At 46.2% G+C, this 20,876-nt stretch overlaps 1 protein-coding gene across 1 annotated transcript in view; it reads left to right on the forward strand.

Moving 5' to 3' along the window:
- LOC149343407 (uncharacterized) overlaps positions 1-20,876 on the forward strand; it is a 41,292-nt gene that overhangs the window by 14,670 nt on the left and 5,746 nt on the right. Inside the window, exons 4-9 of the mRNA XM_089542386.1 lie at positions 2,615-2,939; positions 3,888-4,250; positions 7,054-7,214; positions 10,146-10,312; positions 14,726-14,991; positions 18,881-18,975. Coding sequence (XP_089398512.1) covers positions 2,615-2,939; positions 3,888-4,250; positions 7,054-7,214; positions 10,146-10,312; positions 14,726-14,991; positions 18,881-18,975 — 1,377 coding nt within the window. The remainder of the gene's footprint in view (positions 1-2,614; positions 2,940-3,887; positions 4,251-7,053; positions 7,215-10,145; positions 10,313-14,725; positions 14,992-18,880; positions 18,976-20,876) is intronic.

Consider the following 20,876-nt stretch of genomic DNA (forward strand, 5'->3'; position numbering starts at 1 on the left):
AGCGAACCTTAAAGAAAGAATTTCCGTTAGACCCGTACGGCATTCGGTACTTATCTGTTGAAAATGAGGATGGGGTGCCTTTCGACTTAATAATGCTGACAGGCCTCCACTGTATATGGCGCTCCAGAATGGCAGGCTACCATTGTGACCGAGACGCAAGACCTGCCAGGATTTACTTTCGCGAAAATATGGACATGTTTCTGGCCATTCAGAAGGCCGCTGTGGACCCTCCGGAGTGGCTCTCAAAACTAGAGCCGCTCTGTACATTGCCTGAATTTTAATTAGACGAAACCAGATTCATGCTGGCTAACCACGAGTCGTATGTACATAGCGTTTATTGTGTTTTCTTGATTGTTTGTTTTGTCCAATTTTCTTTGCAAAAGCCAGGCAATAAAGAAAAAAAGAGCTGGCATGGCGGAGTGGATAGCATGCTCGTCTCGCACTCCGAAGACCGGGGTTCGATTCCCGAGCTCGACTAATTTCCTACTCGGTTTTATTTATTTATATGGCCTGACTAGAAAAGTTAATTAGGCTAATTGGGTAATTAAGCAATTAACTGAGCTCAGTCCCACTTACTTGGAGCATCACTATATGATCCCTTCAATTGGTTACATGGTTACTAGCGTAAGTACAATTGGCCCCGTTTGAAATTGGCGCACTGTGACGTCACGACCGTTTCGACCAACTGAAAAGCGTGACATTTCTGTCGACAACTGCTGCTTACAACGATGAGACATTAAAGGCTTTCGCCTTAATAACTGCACAAGTGGTCTCAGTGTGCCCTCAGCGGGCAGGATAAAAGTCAGGGGTGCTGAAAGTTCTCTGAGTTGGTCTCAGTTTTAATCGCGTAATCATTTTTGGTTCTGACCTTAACTTCCCTGTTGCAATAGCAGCCTTTAGTATTGTTTTGTTTCCACTCAGTTTGTAGCTCTCGCTGAGAAGGGATAAATGTTTGGGAGATTTTAAAGTGTCGCCGCCTATAAACTAGTGTAATGAATACGGTTATACAGAGGATATCAGAAATATTTTTAAAGCACTGACAAAACCGTGATTATAGCCTCCTTTTCAGGTCACAACCAATACCAACGCGCATCTATTGAAGACAGCATCAACTTTACAATATCGTCTGTTTTGAATAACAATGCAAATATTTTGCACCCATAAAACACCCGCAAAAATAAAATGCACTGAAATAACTTTTGAAATGCATATGACGGAAAAAACGCAGAGCCACTGTCCCAACATAAAACACATTAGATACCTGCTACTATGCAAAAAAAAAAAACGCTGCAGAAATATTTGGAACAGCGCCCCTTCAGTGACAGCAAGCATTATTAGAGGGACTGCTATAGAATACTGGCCCATATAGTCCTCAACCATGAGCTGGAGTTTAAAAAAAAATTGCATACTAGCTGGATGTGTAGGAGCAGCTGCTGATTATTCAGATGTCCCGCGTTGAAGACGGCTTAAATATCGCGTGTTGCGCTATGGTACTACACTGAAAATGCGCAGGCACGACGCGTCCCCCGCTTGAGATAATCTTTTATGCACAGACTCTCGTTTGTACCTTTATCAGTGCGGCTAGCAACTTCAGAGAAAACATTTCGTTAGCTTCGAGGTACGTCGCCGACGTTGTATTGTATTGCTGATATGTGTATTTCTATGGAGTGGTCCTTGGGATGACTGTTCAACAGTCGTTTGTACGTAGATTTTGGACAGTGTAACGTACGTGGAATATAACCACTTCTGTGGTAATATTTTTCAGTGATAGTACAGAAATGTGTAAGCGCATATAATGCATTATGAGACTTACAAATATAGCATAGCGCCGTCTCTGGCCATGGAATATTTTAAGCCGTGCTTGACAACATCATCTTTCTTTCTTCAGTATAAAACAAAAAAAAAAGGTTTCGAAAGACAAAAATGGCGTGTCATATTCTGCATAGTGCCTTATTTAAGACAGAAGAAAATCAAAGGCGTCCTAATCAAACGTTTTGAATTTTTCAGTGTGAATGTTAACCAAAGTAGGAAAAGCAGGAGGTCTTGCAAGAATTTTAGTTTAGGTCATTGTAAAAATTTTGTTTTACATTCGCACAAACTAAATCAAAGGAAAACAATATAGAATTTTTCTTGTTCAGCTTTTTGGACAAGAATTTAGAATATTGGAACATTCCAAGCTGCTGTTGCGAAATCAGTGAACGTATGTCGATTCTTTTGATGTGTAGCAAAATCTCCGTCGTTCGCATCGAGCAGTTAAGTCTGCCATCGAAAACCAATCGGAAACGTCTTTGGTGATAGCAAAAACATTAACAACAACACGGGAGATCTGCGCATGCATTCATTGTTGTAGTGAAATCTTAGAATATGTGAAGAAGTTGCGCACATAAACTCTTTCCCGTTGAAAAATGCTTTTGTCCAAAATTATTCTGTATGTGTCAAATTTTACAAAACGACGTACGCAAACCGCAAGAAGCACATAAGTTTATTAGCCTGAATAATTCTGTTGCAATTTATGCGTCCACTGTCTCCATTCCCCATCATATTGGTTTCGTGGTTAACATTATGCACGTGAACAATGTGACTTCTTTTTTCCCCACATTTCTACACCGGACAGGGAGCTTCTGAACGGGCAACCACTACGCCCCAACGTGTTCGGCAGGCACGTGCTGCAGCACCTGTACACTTCATGCAACGCGTCGCTGCGCGAGGCAATAGCCAAGTCCTCACCACTCAAGGTCCCGACTGAGCTGGCGTCAATTCTGAAGGCGGGCCGTATCGACGCCCTCATGCGCACCGTGCTCGACACAACGCTCCGCTGGGGTCTCGAAATGCTCTTGGCAACGCGCGTCGACCGGAATGGGACACGCGGCAACTACGTGCACGTGTACGCGGGTCGATCGCTCGCCCAGAAGATGGAAGGCAGCAATAAGACCATGTCTGTGAGTGTAGACTATTGTCTAACACTAATATAACGCTCTCCATGACAGCTGGGATGTATTGCTGTTCAGAAATCGCACTGCAGAATATCTTGGATTAAATAGGCGACATTACATGCCCTTCCAAAATTTAAATTTCAATCAGGATATTTCCTATGAAATACACGTGTACCGTTCTTCTTTCGTCGCGCGATATAAAAAGCGTCTTCTTTACAGAAAAAGATTCGCGCATGTTGTGCCATTATATTTCTTCCCATGGTACTTTTTATTTTTTAGAATATGGTTCTCGCATTAATTAGCCGTCATAACAATTGCGTGCTTTAACTAGGCTCTCCATGCCTTTGCATGCACTCGTACACTTCGAGCGCACACCTTAAGACCAGATTGTTCGCATATATTAGGTAGAGCTGTTTTTTAGCACGTCAGAAATGCCCCGTCATCGAACACGCCAGTTTGAAATTTGAAGAAACACATTTTTCTCTAACTTGCTCTAACTTGTAGTGCATTGCGCCAGCGCCACAGCGGTTACTGACCGGGATCATTATAGCTCTGTATTGGCAACCACCAGGTTTCAAATCATACACCGGCGAATGTCTGCCTTTCAAACACCTTTCGCTTTCAGATTTGCTTTTTAAGGAGCAGCTGAAATTCACTCGGCACTAGTACCGGGTCCGTTTTGGAAGGAGGTTCATTTGATCTCTAAATTCAGTTCACGAGATTGCATGTTTAAAGAGCTGGACAAGTCTGCGAGTACTATTTCACTTAAACGCCACAAGAATACACACAGAAGGTGGAAGTAAGAATCGAAAACATGCGCTGTCTTCTGAACCTATCTTCATGTGAAAGCCTGGTTATTGAAGGTTGAAGTATTTTTTTATGGCGTGTCTATGGAGCATTGTGCGGTGTTATATGCGCTCGCGCTGATTGGTCCTGCCATCTACTCATTGCCAGGTGGATGGCAAGCGGTACCTCAAGCAGGTGGTGGACAGCATTGAAAACCCCCGCTTCACGGCTGCTGTCGTCGGTTCAGTGATGCGCCTTGACGAGGAAGTGCGTGAGGAGCTGTGCTGCAGAGACAGTCACCAGAGCAAGCTGGTACCTCTCTGGAATCTGGGCACCACCACCACCAGAGTGACTGCGTACATCTGGCTCGACTTCCTCGTCCAGCACCATTGGCTAGGAGAGCGACATGAGGGCATCTCTACGATGTTACTGGCGACCGGGCTCTCCCAGATTAAAGGCGCTCACTCGGCGCTCAAGCAGCACGCGGACGTCGTGGTCCAGTTGTACTTGTACCTGCTGGCTTCACTTGAGGCAAGCACCGCTACTGATAGACGATATGTGTATTTAGGACGTTGTTAGATACTTCACCCTTGACTGACCCATTCTCTTTCTCGCGCTTCCTACTACCCACCGTAGAAGGATGAAGGTGGGAGTGAGGGAAGAAAGAGAGAAAGGGGTGCCGTAGATGAGGGCTCCAGAATAATTTTGACCAACTGGGGATCTTTAACGTGCACTGACATCGCATGGAGCTGCCGCAGTGGCTCAGTTGTTATGGCGCTCGGCTGCTGGCCAGAAAGACACTGGTTCTATCCCGGCCACGGCGCTCAAAGTTCAGTGGAGGCAAACTTCTAGACGCCCATGTACGGTGCGATGTCAGTGCACGTTAAAGAACCCCAGGAAGTCGAAATTTCCGGACCCCTTCACTACGGCGTCCCTCATAGCCTGAGTCGCTTTGTGATGTTAAACGCCCATAAACCTAAACTGTGCAAACTCTCTCCCATGTGCGCACAGATAAACATGTGATTGGGTGCGGGAATTCGCTGTGTGCCTACTAACATAAGCAGTCGCCGGAAAAAATAACGCACGATAAAAGTGAAGTTCATTGCACGTAAAAAAAAATACCACATGATTAAGGCGGAAGTGATTGCGAATGTAGTCCACTGTTACTAAAAACCCTCCAATGTTGGCTTTCCGCTATTAGCACATTTTATCTTGTGTAGCCGTCTGGTTTGGGGAAAAAGATAGAGTTGCTGTTTTGCAGCCGCAACTTCTCTGGAGTAGTGCTTTAAAGTACTCTTGCCGTGTGAAGATAGCGAAGAGGCCGATGAATCTACGTATTGCGAGATCAATAACAAAAAAATATGGGAGCATCACACATCTCATGGAATGTTTTTCCAAAAGCTGCTGGATTTTTATTTGACCTGAGACGATAACGACAGTTCGCGTTAGTTTACTGGCATTATTACGCTCGAATGAATATTTTCTCTGAATGTATCATTAAAGCAATGTAGCAAGCCAAAGTTGCGCATCAGACGATGATTTGTTTTTATGTTTTTATGGAAAGTTTTTAATCTGAGCCGAGACCTCACACACGACACACAATTTTTCTGAAGGGTAGGCAGGTTATTGGGTCCCGTTTCTGCAGGCATAAGGTGGCAGTCGCATGGTCATTGCCCGTTCTATGCTTTGTAGCTTTTAACACATTGCGTTCGAACTCCTAAGTCAGAAAAAAAAGTGTCTATGGGCGACGTACTCTGCAGTCTCAGGGAACAACCTTTCATTCGCCACATTCGACAAGCTGCAAACTGGAGAGTGGGAGATCACTGTTTCCACTTGTAGAGGAGAGGAGTTAGGGGCCGGAATGTGGGTGCTTGTGGTTGAACATGGAGTCTACTGTGGACAGATAAAGGTACTGACGCGAGCAGAGCAATGCGCGACCTGGGGCGGGCTGCCATGGAATCAACCTAGCGGGTAGATACCGTGGGAGATAGAGGGTGAGGAGGAATTTGAGTCATGATAGAAGCCGAGATAGCTGAGCGGCGGCCGCGCCGATTGCTTGTGTGCGAGCTTCCCTTGGCGGTTTTAAGTCGCCGCGCGCTGCTTGTGAGTGCCCCTCAAATACGCAGCAATCCAAAATTCAACACATTCGGAGAGCGCGTCAGCGACAGATTGGCGATCTTGCTCTCGAAGGAAAAGAAGTACACCCATGCAAGTGATATCACAATGATTTTCTCTCGCATACCATTTATGCAGATACGTCTGATGCACAAGCACGGTCAGCATGGCATCAAAGAGCCTGTGTTTAACATTGTAGTTGACGTAAATGAAATTCTGAATGGTTTGACTAGCAGCGTGGAACAGGACAAATCGATTAGAATGCACATTAAGAGCTTGAATGGTCCCAGGCACGAGTACCTGTCCGGGAAGGTGTAAAAGGAGGACGTTAAGTGGTTGTGGGGAAGCTTGCTTTGACCGTTCACCGGCGGTGTCAGATGCTCGTAACTGGGTCTCATGGAAGCGGGATCTCTAGCTAGTGGCGTACGAAGCGTTGAAAGACGTGTGCCTAACCCGGCGAGCTGAGCAGCAACGTATTCCAAGAGCACGTCAGTGACAGACGGGACCATATGTTACCAGCGACGGACCAAATCTGTAAGGGAGGCAAGTACGCGTGAACAAGGGGAAACAGGTAGACGCATGCAAGTGTAAAGGATAACGAAGTAGGCAAAGTGTCAACTAAAAGTGGATTTAAAGAACTGTGTGCGACGTGTCGTGTCATGGAAACGGGAATGAAAGTCTGATGCTACTCACCTCCGTGTAAGTGGTGCATTCATCACCTGCAAGTTTTTTAGTTTCGATGCTGCTTGGGCTTCTAGTGGGTGCGGGCGCATGCCTTATAGAGGACAGAGGTAGGTGAATTGGCAGTGGTTGCGTTTCTGGAAGGCAAATGTTTCTGGAAGGTGGATGTAACCTGTGTAGGTTGTAGGTGAGTGTAGGTGTGGTGGGGCGTTAGCTCGGCAGTGGGGGTGAAGGTGTTAGGACCCTTTCTCGTTTTTTCCCTGGAGAGGTGGCTGGCAGGTGTGTTTTTCCAAAGTGGAGCCTTCACTCTACGATGCTACAGACTGACGGACTGAGAGACGACGGCATTTCGGCATTCTGACCCCGACACTGCACTCGCGGTAAAACTTTCAATAGTCTCGTTATTACAAACTGTCCTGGCGTTGGGGAAAAGATGAATCTTTCTTCATTTCTCTAAATACATTAACTTGGACTTTAGCCACTTCGCAGCTTTTGAATCATTCACCACAAATTGCGATCGCTTCGCTAACCATTCCAGGTACTGCAGTACGACTACAGAAAACATGTCTACGAAAAGAGCGACGCTGACTCTGGCGCCATGCATGCCTGCATGGAAGCAACCCGCCGGGTTCTTTCTCCAGCGTGGCCCTACGTCATTGCGGACATTTCTGGCCACGCGCATCTCACAGTCGCAGTCGGGTGAGGTGCTGTGAAGCGTGTTGTCTTTATTACACGTAACAACCAAAAATATTGCAACAAAGAAGTATGAATGCTGCCCGTGAGTCAACATAGGATTTGCAAATAACCGTCAAAACTGTTTGCACATAGTAAACCTGCTCCGCCAAAGAGATACGGGGTGTACGTCAAGCACTCTCAAGCTGTTCAGAACATACAAGCGGCAATGTTCCTTTATCTGTTCTGTTCCAGCCCTCTTGTCAATGTGACCTAGTTTTGAATTGTGCGCCTAAAACTCTTTTCTTTTACAGCCGAAGCCTCCTCCACAAATATTTGACAATTAGTACAGTGGACGTCAAAGAGGTCAGTTAGAGCCATGTAAAGATAGATCGGTGAGGAGCGCTAGGTTCATGCGGGGGACGGGGAACAGGGGCTTTGGTGGAACCTGATGTGATGCTGCTTTCAAAGACGTGTAGCTCGGCACACTACTTGCAAGAGATAAAGAGAACACGATAAAAGGAGTTGCAGTAGTGATTTCGTCCACACTCCCATCGGGACGCCATTACCACATTCCCAATTCCTGACAGAGTGGAAGTCATCCCAGACTCTGGTAGATTACGCTGGCCGAGAGTTTCTGTGAAGGTACCTGTGCTAACTGAAGCAGAGATGCGGTCCACAGAACTGAGCTAGGCCAATCGCTTCGCGGGAAAAAATGGCGCCATGAAAACAGATATTGTATTCCAGCCGAAAAAAGAGACAGAACCGTGTGAGGAATACGACAAACTATTTTGTACTTCGATCGTAACAACAAATTTTGTTTGTTTTTTGTAGCAGCAATCTACGTAATTAAAACTTTTTGCTACAACTGTTCTGTAGACTAATTCCTGTACTAATTTTCAGTGGTAACTACACAAAATTCTGTTGCTTCTGGAAAGAGTTTTGATGCTGGGACCATTTCATGGACAAAAAAACATTGCGGAAAATCGGTTATGATGACAAAAAATTTATTCTGTTTTTCGTCTCGGATGACAAAACAGGCATCATAAGATGGAAGAGGAGTGAGGTCACGGAAAGCAAAAAAAAACAGTAAATTGCAAGTAAATCATGTTCTCTTTCTTGGTTTTGTTTTCGATTGCATAAACCGCATCTTTCATAATAATGTCAGTGTCAGCACACGTAATTATTTCAATAACACCATCTGTCGGGCTAGTTGGTTGCGATCCATATGTATCAGCAGCGCGAACACAACACAGGAAGAAGAAGGAGAAGAAGGTAAAGATATGCTGAACTTCCAACTTTTATTTGACCGAAACTGCGCTCTTTACCTTCTTCTCCTTCTTCTTCCTGTGTTGTGTTCGCGCTGCTGATACATATAGGGTAATTATTTCGTTGGAAGTGAAAACGCGGGTTGAGTCTTTCTTTCATGGTCCTGTTTTTTTCGCGCTATTCTATCCTGTGAAAATACCGTATATATGTTGGCGAGGGCCGCAGTCTTCTGTGGGCCGCTCAGCCCAACTTGTGAGCTGAAATATGAAAAAAAAATATTGACTGAAATAATATGTTTTACGCCTGTGTACGCGTTCCCCGACAAGCTGCCACATGACGACAGCTGCCTGCTTTGATCATTAATATTTACCATCATGCACAGCTGTGCTGCTCAGTTCTCTCTGTGAGGGTGTCTGGCGTTCGCGCAGTTCGGCAACAAACAATTTCATTCGTGCTGCATCTTGAGCCGTCTGTTTTGCCAATCTGCCATTTGGCCATCTTTCCCAACCGGGCGCCTAAAAAGAGCACGAACTCTTCTCGTGTGCTCATAGATTTTGAATTCCCGTGCCGAGACCCCACGCATTGTTAATATTTATAAATTCGCGGGAATTTCGAATGCAAATGGACGGAACGGACGATGATTACATTTACGAGGGTGATGGCAATGACGGTCCGAGCAGCAGCGAGAGTGACGAAGAACCTTAAGGCTATCTGGAACTGGACGCTAGATATATCAACAAACTGTAATGGAAATAGACGAGTTACCCAAGGATATCGGTTGAAAATTGGACTCCTAATTGCCGCTTTCGGGAGAGGGCCGCACGCCTTCAAATTTCGAAAAAAAGTGTGGTCCTTGCCTGAATATATAAGGTATTCATCAGTTATGTCATGTCGCGACCCTTCGGAAATACGGCCGACCACAATGAAAGATTTCATTAATACTACAGCGGAAAGGCAGGAATGCGACTGACTTCACAGTGACAGCCTATAGTATCCGCCACGCACGAGCAGCGAGAGACAAAACAGCTTCGCAACACACACTACGCCGCACCCACGCATTCCCATAGATGTAGTAGTCCAAGGGTCCCACGTATTAGCCTCCACGTCTTTAAAGTTAAATCCCTGAAATTTATATGCGGGCTATTTTGGAGGTTTGCGGCATTTAAGAGCACTTCGCTCTAATGTGCTCTGGATTTGGTCTTGGAGGTCGCTTCTGAACTTATCAGATGCTCCCTGTTTTGTTCAGGCATTGTATCTTAGTTAAACCAAAAGAGCGAACTACCGGTATAGCTTATTTGGCAGGACGGTACGTGACATGAAGAGGTTTCGCGAGTGGTACTGAGTGGTGCTGCGTGCTTTTTGTCTTCGTCCTGAGCCCAAAAACCAGAAATTCTTGAGACGTTCTTCCTCAAACGGCGAACTGTTCTCCCGTCTATGCTTTCGGTGTTTCTTGACTCCTGTAGCGTTGGCTTCGATATCTTCGTCGTTAGTCTGATTGCTTTGAGCCTTCCTGCGGTAATAATTAGTAACATTGCTTGAAATGCAGACTTGCTGCCAGTTAGGCTTGAAGTGTTCGAGATATCTCGGCATAATGCCATTATGCATGGAATGGACTGATCAGCCTTGCAACGTTCGCCTCAAAGTTATTTCACACACGGCCACCACCGCTACCCCGTCTCACATTCGCAGGGATATGTATGAACAGCTGTCACAGTTAACGGCGGACAACCCATACTCAGGGTCCATGGATAACTCCACCCGCTTTCGTGCCGCCAGCCAGATCAGCGCCCTTACTCTAGACGCCTTTCCCGCCTTTCTGCCTATCAAAGGCGTTGATATAATCCACTTCGACGACAGTGAGTATACGTTTCAAGCTGTTAAAACTTCTCAATCTCTAATGGAAAATACATCCGCCTTGATCGAGGAAAGCAATTCGATTTGGGAGTCTTGCTGTGATGTTCTCCAGCGGGCAACGTGAGCTAAAGTAACCTAAACTTCATTAATGCGAATAGTCAGTAGAAATGCGTTGGCACCTCGGTGTCAGTACTTTCTTGGCAAAGTTATATCCGCTTAATTAATATGTCCCCCGACGTCCAAAGGGGAATATTTTAGGCCTATCTAAATGACATTTTGCTCGCGTGGACCGTATTTTTGTATTGGAGACAAAAACCATATCTTAAATAGTATTCCGGTGATTGAATGATGTGGCTGCAATTTTTTGTTGTTGCTGATGCCTGACTATGTCGGGGCATCGATAACATTCGCGTTTGCTTTCCTTAATCTATGTGATGGCTTTTTACTCTCGTTAAGTCACTCTGACTGGTACATGGTATGCTGCTGTGCTCGACAGCACTACACGCGAAGGCGAAGCGGCAGCTAGGCGCCGCTCGCTTGCTTGCTTACGGTGTCGCTTCCGGTCACAGAGCGCCTTGCCCGACGGCTCACAGCCAGGTGCGCTTATACGTGAAAGAGACATCAGTATGCGCAAAAAGAATATGCCCAAGGCAATACTACTGCAGAAATTCAATTTCGGTGCTATAGTTTATATATATTTACTAAGGGACCCCTTAAGAAAATTTGCCGCTACTTTGATATCTTCCAAAGGTTTATATGTTTAGTACTGGCTGGTGCTCCGAAAGATGTTATACAGTTAGAGCAGGAAGGCCAGAGCGAACTATTTTACAGTTGCTCTGTCTTACCAAAGGCCCAGATCACGCCCGATACTTTTTGGACCTACATAGCGTAATGTTGCTATGAGTTGGACGAACGCAAAAAATCGGAACACGTGCTCCTTTTCGTACCCTGGGAAGAAAAAGTTCATTTGCTGCAGTGAATGCACGCAGGAATAGGTGCGGATTACATGCTAGTTGACTCATTCTTTTTTGAGCCCATACTGGAGTCACTAAGGTTAGTTCCACTTGAGTACAGTGCGGCCGCCGTTTCTTAAAAGCCCACTGCGCTCACCGTGGTGAGGAAGAGAACGCCCCATTAATGGAAGCCTCTGCTAGTGCATACTTAATATATCGTTTTTATGCGAAGCATATTACTAGAGGTACACTACTGCCCTTCGCCGTGGTTACGCGCCGTGCACACCACGTGGTACAGTGACGTCACACCACGTGACATACCACGTGACACATGACGTCACGACAGAGGAAGACGGAGGTACACTACAGCCCTTCGTCGTGGTTACGCGCCGTGCACACCGCGTGGTACAGTGACGTCACACCACGTGACATACCACGTGACACATGACGTCACGACAGATCTCCGTCACGCGCTGGGAGAGGGAGAACTATGCCATCACACAAACACCGGAATGTCCTCGAGCGGCATTCCCGCCCATTGCGAACGCGCGTTCACACTCGGTGTAGGTGAAACGCTCGCTCCACCGGGCAGGTGGACGCGGCTTCCGTGGCAATCCAGGCGCCCACCCAACGCGCGTCTCGGGGTTAGTCGGCGTTCCGCTGTAGCCATGCCGTTGTATTCCCCCACGACGAAGGCTTCTAGTGGTTGTATTAAAATGACCAAGTATTCAACCAAGGAAAGCCATGTATTACCAAGCCTAGCCATCAATATGCTTCGCATCTGACCAGGGTTAACCAAGTTAAGCCTCAGCCATTTTTTTTCAAATCGCTTTTGACGGATCCTTTTCGTAAACTTCCTACTTTTTTCTCGTGTCCTTTATTATCCATTCATCAAGAGAAGAGTAGATGACTGGGATTTATAACTGGTCAACACGCACGCCTATCCCTTTTTTTTCCCTCTAGGAACAGTTCTGTCGGGCTAGTTGGTTATTATCTTGTGAAGCCATAAGAAAATGGTCTGAAGGTACGACACAAAGGCACACAGACCGGACGATGTATTGCGCTAGTTTTGTTTGCGCGTCTTGCCTGTCGTAGAGAAGGCATAGCTTCTAGACTCTGTAGCGAATAACCAGAACACCCACATCGGCTACTGGACATTAGGATTAGATGCAGTGAAGCTAAACTGACGGCTTCCTGCGTTTCCGAGGAATAAGTTAAGAAAGAACTGGTGATAACTGTCTCGGGTTTCCGGCATAATGTCAATGTTACGTTGTAGGGATCCCGAACTAGCATACATGTTGGAACGGCGCAAATGAAAAAGAACGTACGAAGTAAACAGAGTGTAGAGCGCGGAACTTCAACTGGGGTTTAAGTTCACAAAACATATTTTTGCAGCATCCTAATCACACCTAGGAGAACGACTAAGGATTCATCGCGTTACTCTGGTATGGAGGTGTGTGTGACGTAAATTTTCATCTATATAGGCGACATCTTTTCTGGTATGTAAAACTGATGTTTCGCAGACGCATACCCTACTTCTTTCTCTTAAAGTACCTTTCGCAAGTTTCTTTATTAAGTTAGGATGCACACTTTTTCAGTAATCGCGTATCGCGGAACTGAGGCGCGCAATTACGGCAGTGGCGACAATGGTTACCGAGATACCAGCCTCGCCAGTTGTTGTAGTGCTGTGTGGTGCTCCTATAGGAAATTGGCTTTTGTAAATTGTTTTTTGAGGAAAGGAAATGGCGCAGTGAATTGTCTCACATCTCGGCGGACGCCCGAACCACGCCGTATAGGAAGGGAGGAAGGCGGGAGTGAAAGAAGAAAGAGATGCCGTAGTGGTGGTCTCCGGAATAATTTCGACCGCCTGGAAGCCTTTAACGTGCACTGACATCGCACAGCACACGGGAGCCTGCGCGTTTCGGCCACACATAAAGGCGGCTGCCGCGGCCGGATTAGAAATAGGGCACTGCGGCTCAGTTGCCGAGTGCCCTAAACACAGAGCCACCACGACGGGTAAACTGTAGTCTATGTTTAGGCCATGTCCATTTTGTCCTATGTCGTATTAGCCACAGGAAAGGGCTAATATACTCCCCACTTTCTCGGGATAAATCCTGTCTGCGTGTTTGATGTTTCATTCGTTCCTTTTTCATCCTTTTACTGAAGTGTGAATGCCCGAAAGTTTTTTGAGTGCAGTCAGAACTATTGGAACGTCACATTTCTGAGCCACATTTTTCAGGCGAGGCGAATTTGCTTGTAGTGCGCGATAGCCATGGGTGTCAAGTGTTGCGGATCGTGGCTTAGGCAGTGTCTGGTTAATCCCTAGCTTCCTTGGCAACGGCATCTATCACCGAGGTGATTATATCACAGAGAAACGCTGCGGTCAGGTCTTCCCAATTCTTTATCATGAACAGATCCTCCACTCTGAGCATGACCCATTGCAAAAGCCTTCAAAGACTGAGAATTGCAGGGTTCCCTTCTGATGTGATCAGTCTTGCTGACCAAAAAACTGGTCATCCATCTAAACGCAAATTTGCGCCACACACACCAGCATGCCAGAGTTACTTGATGTATTGCTAGTCATTTTCCAGATGTGATCCAATGCTGTATGAATATAAAGTTTTTGGAGTAAAATCGCGCTGAGTTTCCGTGCTCAGTCCTGTTTGTTACTTTACGAAATCCTTCCTGTCGTTTGCCATGTTTCAGTAAGCATTCTAGTTCACACCAACAACTATTACACTATTAGCTGATACATAGGAAGCCCCTCAAGCCTCCTCTATCTCTTGTGGCATGCCATATTCTTGGAGTGTTATAAAGAAAGTAGCAGATCTAAATCAGAGTAACAGTAATTTCCTAGCGACCCAATTGAAGTCTGCGAGTACAATTGCGCCATATACAGAAGTCTGTGCACAAGCGTAGAGATTTCTCAGTGGATATCTACTTGTAAAAATCAATTATTGTTTTTCTTTACGCGTGCATAGACACTTGATGTAGAAGAATAATTTATTTTTAAGTCCTGTGTCACAACTGAAAGGGTAAGGGCCGCCGCGGTGGCTCAGTGGTTATGGCGCTCGGCTGCTGAACCGAAAGTCGCGGGTTCGATCCCGGCCGCGACAGTCGAATTTCGATGGAGGCAAAATTCTAGAGGCCCGTGTACTGTGCGATGTCAGTGCACGTTAAAGAACCCCAGGTGGTCGAACTTTCCGGAGCCCTTCACTACGGCGTCTCTCGCTTTGGAACGTTAAACCCCATAAACGAACGAAACCAAAGGGTAAGAATAGCAAGCTAAAAAGTTGCGCAACTCATGTTCATGCGGTTCTCTGAGGGTAAAGTACAAATTGTTCGCATTCTTATCATGCGTTCAATGTGTGCTATTGTACTGTGTTTGCGCTTGTATTTGTGTGTCTTATCGCAATGTCTACTTGCCCCCGTCGATTGTGAACATCTTGCTTCTGAAAGCAGGCTTTGAGCTTGGTGGGAGCTTCTCGTCCGACTTCCTGCACCTCCTGAAGGCATCACAAGTGTTAATACGAGATCAAGCAGTGCGCTTGGCTCTAGACCGGCTCGCCGAGGATCAGGCGAGGGCCTCGATGGAGTTTTCCCCCCTCACTCGGAGCCTGGTGGTGCCCACGGCCTACACGATGCCGCCGCTCTTCTACGAGGAAGACCTGCCTGAGAGCTTCAACTATGGCACACTCGGAGTTCTCATCGCGAAGGAGATGTCCGAGGTATTTTGTGCTACTTGGAAAGGCCAGCAGATCTTGAAACCCCTGTGAAAGTGACGACAATCACAAATCTTGCCGTCCGTACATTTGCGTCCCTTAAAAACTATAACTATGCAAAACTAATAAGCCTAGCAGAATACTATGTTCTACCATCTGCAGCATGCTTTAGAAAAGTTAGAAGACTAAGGCGGGAGCAATTCAGCGACTCCAAAGCGCAAAGTCAATATGCTAGTGTTGGAAAGTTTACAGCCAAATATAACTTTTCGTTGCACTTCCTGCAATTAAAGGAATAAAATTGTGCAAAGGGATTGAAGAAGAAAAACGCAAGAGGCGTGAGGACAGGACAGAGCGCAAACTTCCAACTAGTTTTTATTTCTGAGACACCAGCTAGTTATATACCAAATGGAATCTATTATCAGAGGCATGACAGGCAAACCCATGCGCACTCAACCAGCAAAAAAGCACGAGTAAACAACGTGATGGTGAATGTGGGACTTGCCAGTTGCCTAATATTTAGCAGCAGCTTTCAAGCATTTTCTCACCTACACTAGAAGATTATTCCGTAACCGCAACGCGGCTCAGGACGCCATGCACTTGCTGCCGACAAACTGTTCGTAGGCTCAGCATGTAATTTTAGTACAGTTCTGATGCTTGACATTCTGGCAAACATCTGCGTTGTTTGGTTTAGCTTGCTGTAGTTCGGTGAGAACTGCGTAAAGAAGATCGTAACAAAACCGAACTCGTGAGCACACTGAAGCAAGTACTTCTGTATTCGTTCTCTGTTCAGTTCTTACTAATCTTAGCTGGTTCTACCGTCCCATGGGCCATAGCTCAAATATGAGCGCTCGTCTGTGGTGTCATTTTCCTTGTTCTTTTGTCTGTTTCTGCCTGTACCACCCACAATGAACTATGACCAACTCGCCTAGCTATCCGTCCTTCGATTTTTTGAACCTGATGCCGAAATTCAAGGCCGCGCTTTTGGACACGCAGCGCTATCTAGCTTGCTTATATAAATCTATTAGTTCTATTTCAGTTCTGTTTTTTTTTTTCATTTTATAACGCGTGGAGGTGACGTGAAAAATGTAACTTTGAACGGAGTTAGTCCGTCGGTCGCCTATCATTGTGTCCATTTCGCCGAAAGCTCCTCAAAGGCGAAAGGCTACAGTAAGCTCTTTTGTTGGTTCTTATTCTGTCTTTTTTTTTAGAGAAGTATTGGTGAGTCAGGCAACCACATGGGATGGTCGGATTTCAGTTTCAATTGCAAGACTTCGTCATAGAGGCGCGGTACATCAGCGCGTGCTCGGAGGTGTTTAGTTTTACCATTCACGTTATATTTTATGCAGTGCGCTTGAGTTGTAAATTGTGAGAGTGGTTTTATTTGGTGCTATAGAGACTTAGGAACATACTTCCAAGATATTTAACCAAATGTGCCCGGGTATTTTTCATTATGATGATGTCAAGGAAGGCCAAGCCTCTTTCCGCAGCTTAGGCCGTCGGACGGACGTTTTCAACTTGGCGCCAAAAATTAAAGTATGTGCTCGTGCCCAAGCTGTGCTGTCTAGTTCGCTTGTATAACACTATTTCCTCGGCTTCCGTTTATTGTTTTTTTCTGACACGAGGAGGCAATGTGAATAATGATACTTTGACCATTTGACCGGAGGCGGTCCTCCGGTCGGCGATCATGGCATCTGTCGTGCCGCGCGCTCCTGAACGGCCAAAAACTACGCCCAGCACTTTTTATTTAAAGCAGCAGTGGTGAGTTAGACAACCATATAGAATTGTCGGATTTCAGTTCTGATTGCGTGAAATCCTTTCATAAACTCGTTACATCAGTGCGCGCTCGCGTGTGTTTTGTTTTGCCGTTTAAATTGTACTTTATGAAGCGAGCTTGATTTGTAAGTGATGAGTGCTTTTATTTGGTGCTTTATGATCTTTTCAACATACTAGCAAAACATTTTACTAAATGCGAGAGCAGATATTTGATCCAGGTGATGTCAAGAAATGGGCGATAGCGTTCGTGCACTCCCTGGCAGCGTTTCAAGATGCTGTCGCGTTCCACTCAAAGACGAAGCTTAAGCGTATTCCAAATTTATTTTAAAGCTGAGTTGCCGCACTCTGCTACTGCGCTGTTCCGTGCTCAGCCTTCACTGCAATGCACACTGCCGGCAGTATGAAGTTAGTCCTCCCGCTGTGGCGATATGAGGCAGGGAATGCTTTGAAGTCTCAAATTTTAGACACCCTGTCTGGTTAACATGAGTGCTACTCAACTTGCTCTGCTGGACGGGTGGATGGAAGACGAAAACGATGACGAAGGAACGCATCTTCTTACTTCTTTGTGTTATGTTTTTGTATATATACCCTTCCGTCCTTCAATAAACTCAGTTGATAGTCAGCGCTTGTCTTGTTGTTGTCCCGCCTTTTTTGCGCTGTTCACCAGTATGAATGCATACCAACTCGCCCAGATCTCAGCCTTACATCTGTAGCTACTGCACATGCGCGACGCGCGCAGCGAGGCTGCGGAGTCTGCAGCGGCGCCGCACGTGTGGTGCGGCGCATGCGCAGTAGCGGCTTCGGCTCGGCCCGGTGAACTTGGCTTTACATGGCGTAGAGAAGCTGTCGCTTCAAAAGTATTAGCCCAATGATGTCATCGGAGCGGGGAAAAACAAACCCCGATGCTAGCGCGGCGTCGTGCTTTGCGAACACACCTAGCTGGCATCGGCGTTTTGGGTACCGCGGCGCTGAGCTTTGCTATTTGTCGCTGCTGTGGCACGTCACTAGTGCTAATCGTTTTTACTCGCGACTGTTGATAGTTCAGCCGCTTGACGCTGCGCCTGGTCCCCTGGCGCGTTGCCCTATGCTAGGGACCACAGTGGCACCTTGGTCTCCGTTTCTGTACGTTGCTTGCTGATTTAGCCGATGCCATCTATGGGAGCTCTCTGTAACAAGACGAGCCTAGCAGGTGCCTCGCAAATTGGTTATAGTAAACAAACTTTTTTCTTTTACTTTACTACGTCGAAAGCTTTCAGTCCTGCTGGTGAGATGCTTTAAGCTACCAATACTGACGATACGCTGTTTTACGAAGAACCGAATTGCAACGAGAGACTACATTCCGCTGTATAGCAAAAGATTGTGTATTTCGGCTGCGTACCTTCCTGTCCATTGCCAGAAAAGGCTGTCGCAGTGTACAGGCTGCCCCGATACTTAGAATCGAGACAGTTCAACTCGGATTCATGGTATCCTCTTCGCGTGATGGCGCTAAGATTCGTTTGCGGCTTTCGTTCTGGCGTGATACGTTTGGTTTCGCTTGGGCGCCTATGAAATTTGAATATTGTGAGAAGAATGAAATAATAAATGCAGCTGACAGTGCGGTTTACTCCAGTTATATTCTTCACGTGTGCTATGGACTCATAGGTAGTGCAGGTATGGCATTATTTTATCTATTTTTTACGTCCAGCGTAGCCGATAGGTGCTACTGATGGCTCCGTCCCTAAAAGTGCTCTGCAAGCTACAGCTAAATGTGCTATCGAAGTCTAATCGCATCTAAAGAGGGTTCATGGTCCTGCAACGCTAGGCGTTGAAGGGGAGGGACAAACAAGTGAATAAAGATACAATCACGACCCTACGCTGCTGACGCAGAACGTCGTTTTACACTGGCGTGGTGACCGCTGGCGAGTTATTTTAGCGCTAAACGCTTCCACGGCTTTCTGTGTTGTTGCTTTACCCAGTCAAAGTGACAATTCCCAGTAGACTCTCAAAATGCAGTTCCCTTGTGTCACGAAACTATTGCCGGTTTCCAATGCACTTTCAAACTTTCGAGCTATTTCGACATCAACGTCACATGTCATGCGGTATGCGGGTACGTTTTTATTTCGCGGCTCGCTGTAACCTGCAGGCGGTGGCCCCCGGCAGCCCTCTCCTCATCCCTGATGGAACATTGGAAGCATCTGCCGAATGGTGGACAGAGGCTTCGCGTAAATCCCTGAACAGGTAAGTGCCGAAGTACCTCAAGTTTCTTCATGTGAGCAGGCCTATTTTTCACTAGTCAAGGCGAGCCATTTTAATTGTCTAGGCGCTCAATCCGCTGACATTTGCTTACTGGTAATGGCAGCTCAGCTCTTCTGCATGTGCTAAGCGCAATGGTGGTTTCTGCAAAGCTTGGTTGGCCTTCCTCACCCATCGAGGTGCGTTTAAAAAATTTTAGTAAGATAATAAGTGCATGTAGCGTTTGTTTGCTTTGTCAATTAAATTAATGAGAACATTGTTCCCGGGAGTGATACTATAGGACAGACGCGATGGCGTAGTTCTTGCACAGGTTAGACCCTATGGGTTTGAAACCGCTTTTATGTTGTTGGGAATTTAAATTCGCACAACAAAAATGAATGCGTGGACTGCAAAGAATGTACCGAATATTTGACCGCACAATGGAATACCGAACAATAATGGAGTACCGAATATTGGACCGAAACTAACGATTTAAAAAAAGAGCAATCTATTCAAGTGTGTACCAATGTCGTCCCGGTTTCCAGCTGCATTCTTGCACTGTCACCATGCCGCTCTGGCGATGAGGTCAATCGCATTGCACCTGCTGTGGTGGTGGTGAAAGACTACTGCTGTATTCGGAGCCCTGAGATGGGAACATGCTGTAGTGACGGGTCGGCTCTTGGTTACGTGATGCGGCCGGCAACTGATGCTGTCCAGAGACACCCAAAGCGCAGCCCTCCAGCCGCTTTTCAACGGCCGGCTCAGAGCTGGACGCGCAGCCTCTCATCGCTCGAGGTCTGAGCGTTGACAAGTGGCTGAAGGGCGGAATCCTGACCATTGGCTCATAACATGATTGCAGTCAGCTTTAAGTGCCCCACAAAGGTTGCACTCTGCCAAGAACAGTACTGCATGGACCAAAGCTAGGAAAGCAAGGGATCGGAAAGTACGGAGCTAAAGATTGAGCCACGTAGTCTGTAAGGAAGGAGTAGATTTAAGGAGATTTGTAAACAGGGAGTAGATGATTCGCAGATTTGCGATAACGGATGGATATTTCGTGATACGAGACCATGCGCCGGCTAGTAGCTGTGACAAGTGAAAGGCAGTTCACAGCGACATCATGAGAGTAGGACAATGCCATTCATTGAAGGACCTCCAGGGAGGCGCATTTTCAACTTATTTCTCGAGTTGTATCGAAGTACATTTTTCTTTCGTCAGCTTTACTCACCCAGCATATCGACACCATTACTCGTGCGAACAGATATGAACTGATGTATGAGTAGATATAAGGGGTACTCTACAAGACGTGGATACAATTGCTTAGAGGCGCGCCAGCCGTTTCAATTACGCTCTGTGTCAAGCTGTCTTCTAGCCAGGCCCGGTTTCCAGGGAATTCACTTGCCGCTTGAAAGCTGTACGGTTCGGTATGCAGCTGGTTAAAGTTTTTTATGCTTTGAGCACAGATAATGTCGTGGCCTTTTTTGCCATTCACAAGCAGACTGGATTATTACCTTGGCTTGAAAAAAGGATGTAAACAGTCTTCATGCGCTATTGACTCTCCAACTAAAATCAGTAATATACAGATTTCAATGAAGTCCTCCTAAATGTAGAACCATTGAGGACTTTCCTTCAGGAACTGTTACTGGATATATGCGCATATGAATTAAAAGTGTTCCGGTGTTCCGGAAAGGGTTCACAGAGCGTTCTAGGCCGACCATGTGTACAATCATAAGTTTGGGGTTATGGCTGTACGAGAGCAAGTTTTTCACCTCTGTGAATAAGCGAAATGCGAGTGAAAACGGTAATGAATTGCATAGGTCTCCGTCTTTGTGGGCATTGTGTCAATTTTCATCAGCGCAAAAAAAAAGTGAATTGCTTGGTGACTGAAAGAGGAGTTGTCAAGTCGTAGG

Source organism: Amblyomma mixtum, chromosome 5, assembly GCF_055824585.1.
Source record: "Amblyomma mixtum isolate Tamu chromosome 5, ASM5582458v1, whole genome shotgun sequence".
NCBI lineage: Eukaryota > Metazoa > Arthropoda > Arachnida > Ixodida > Ixodidae > Amblyomma > Amblyomma mixtum.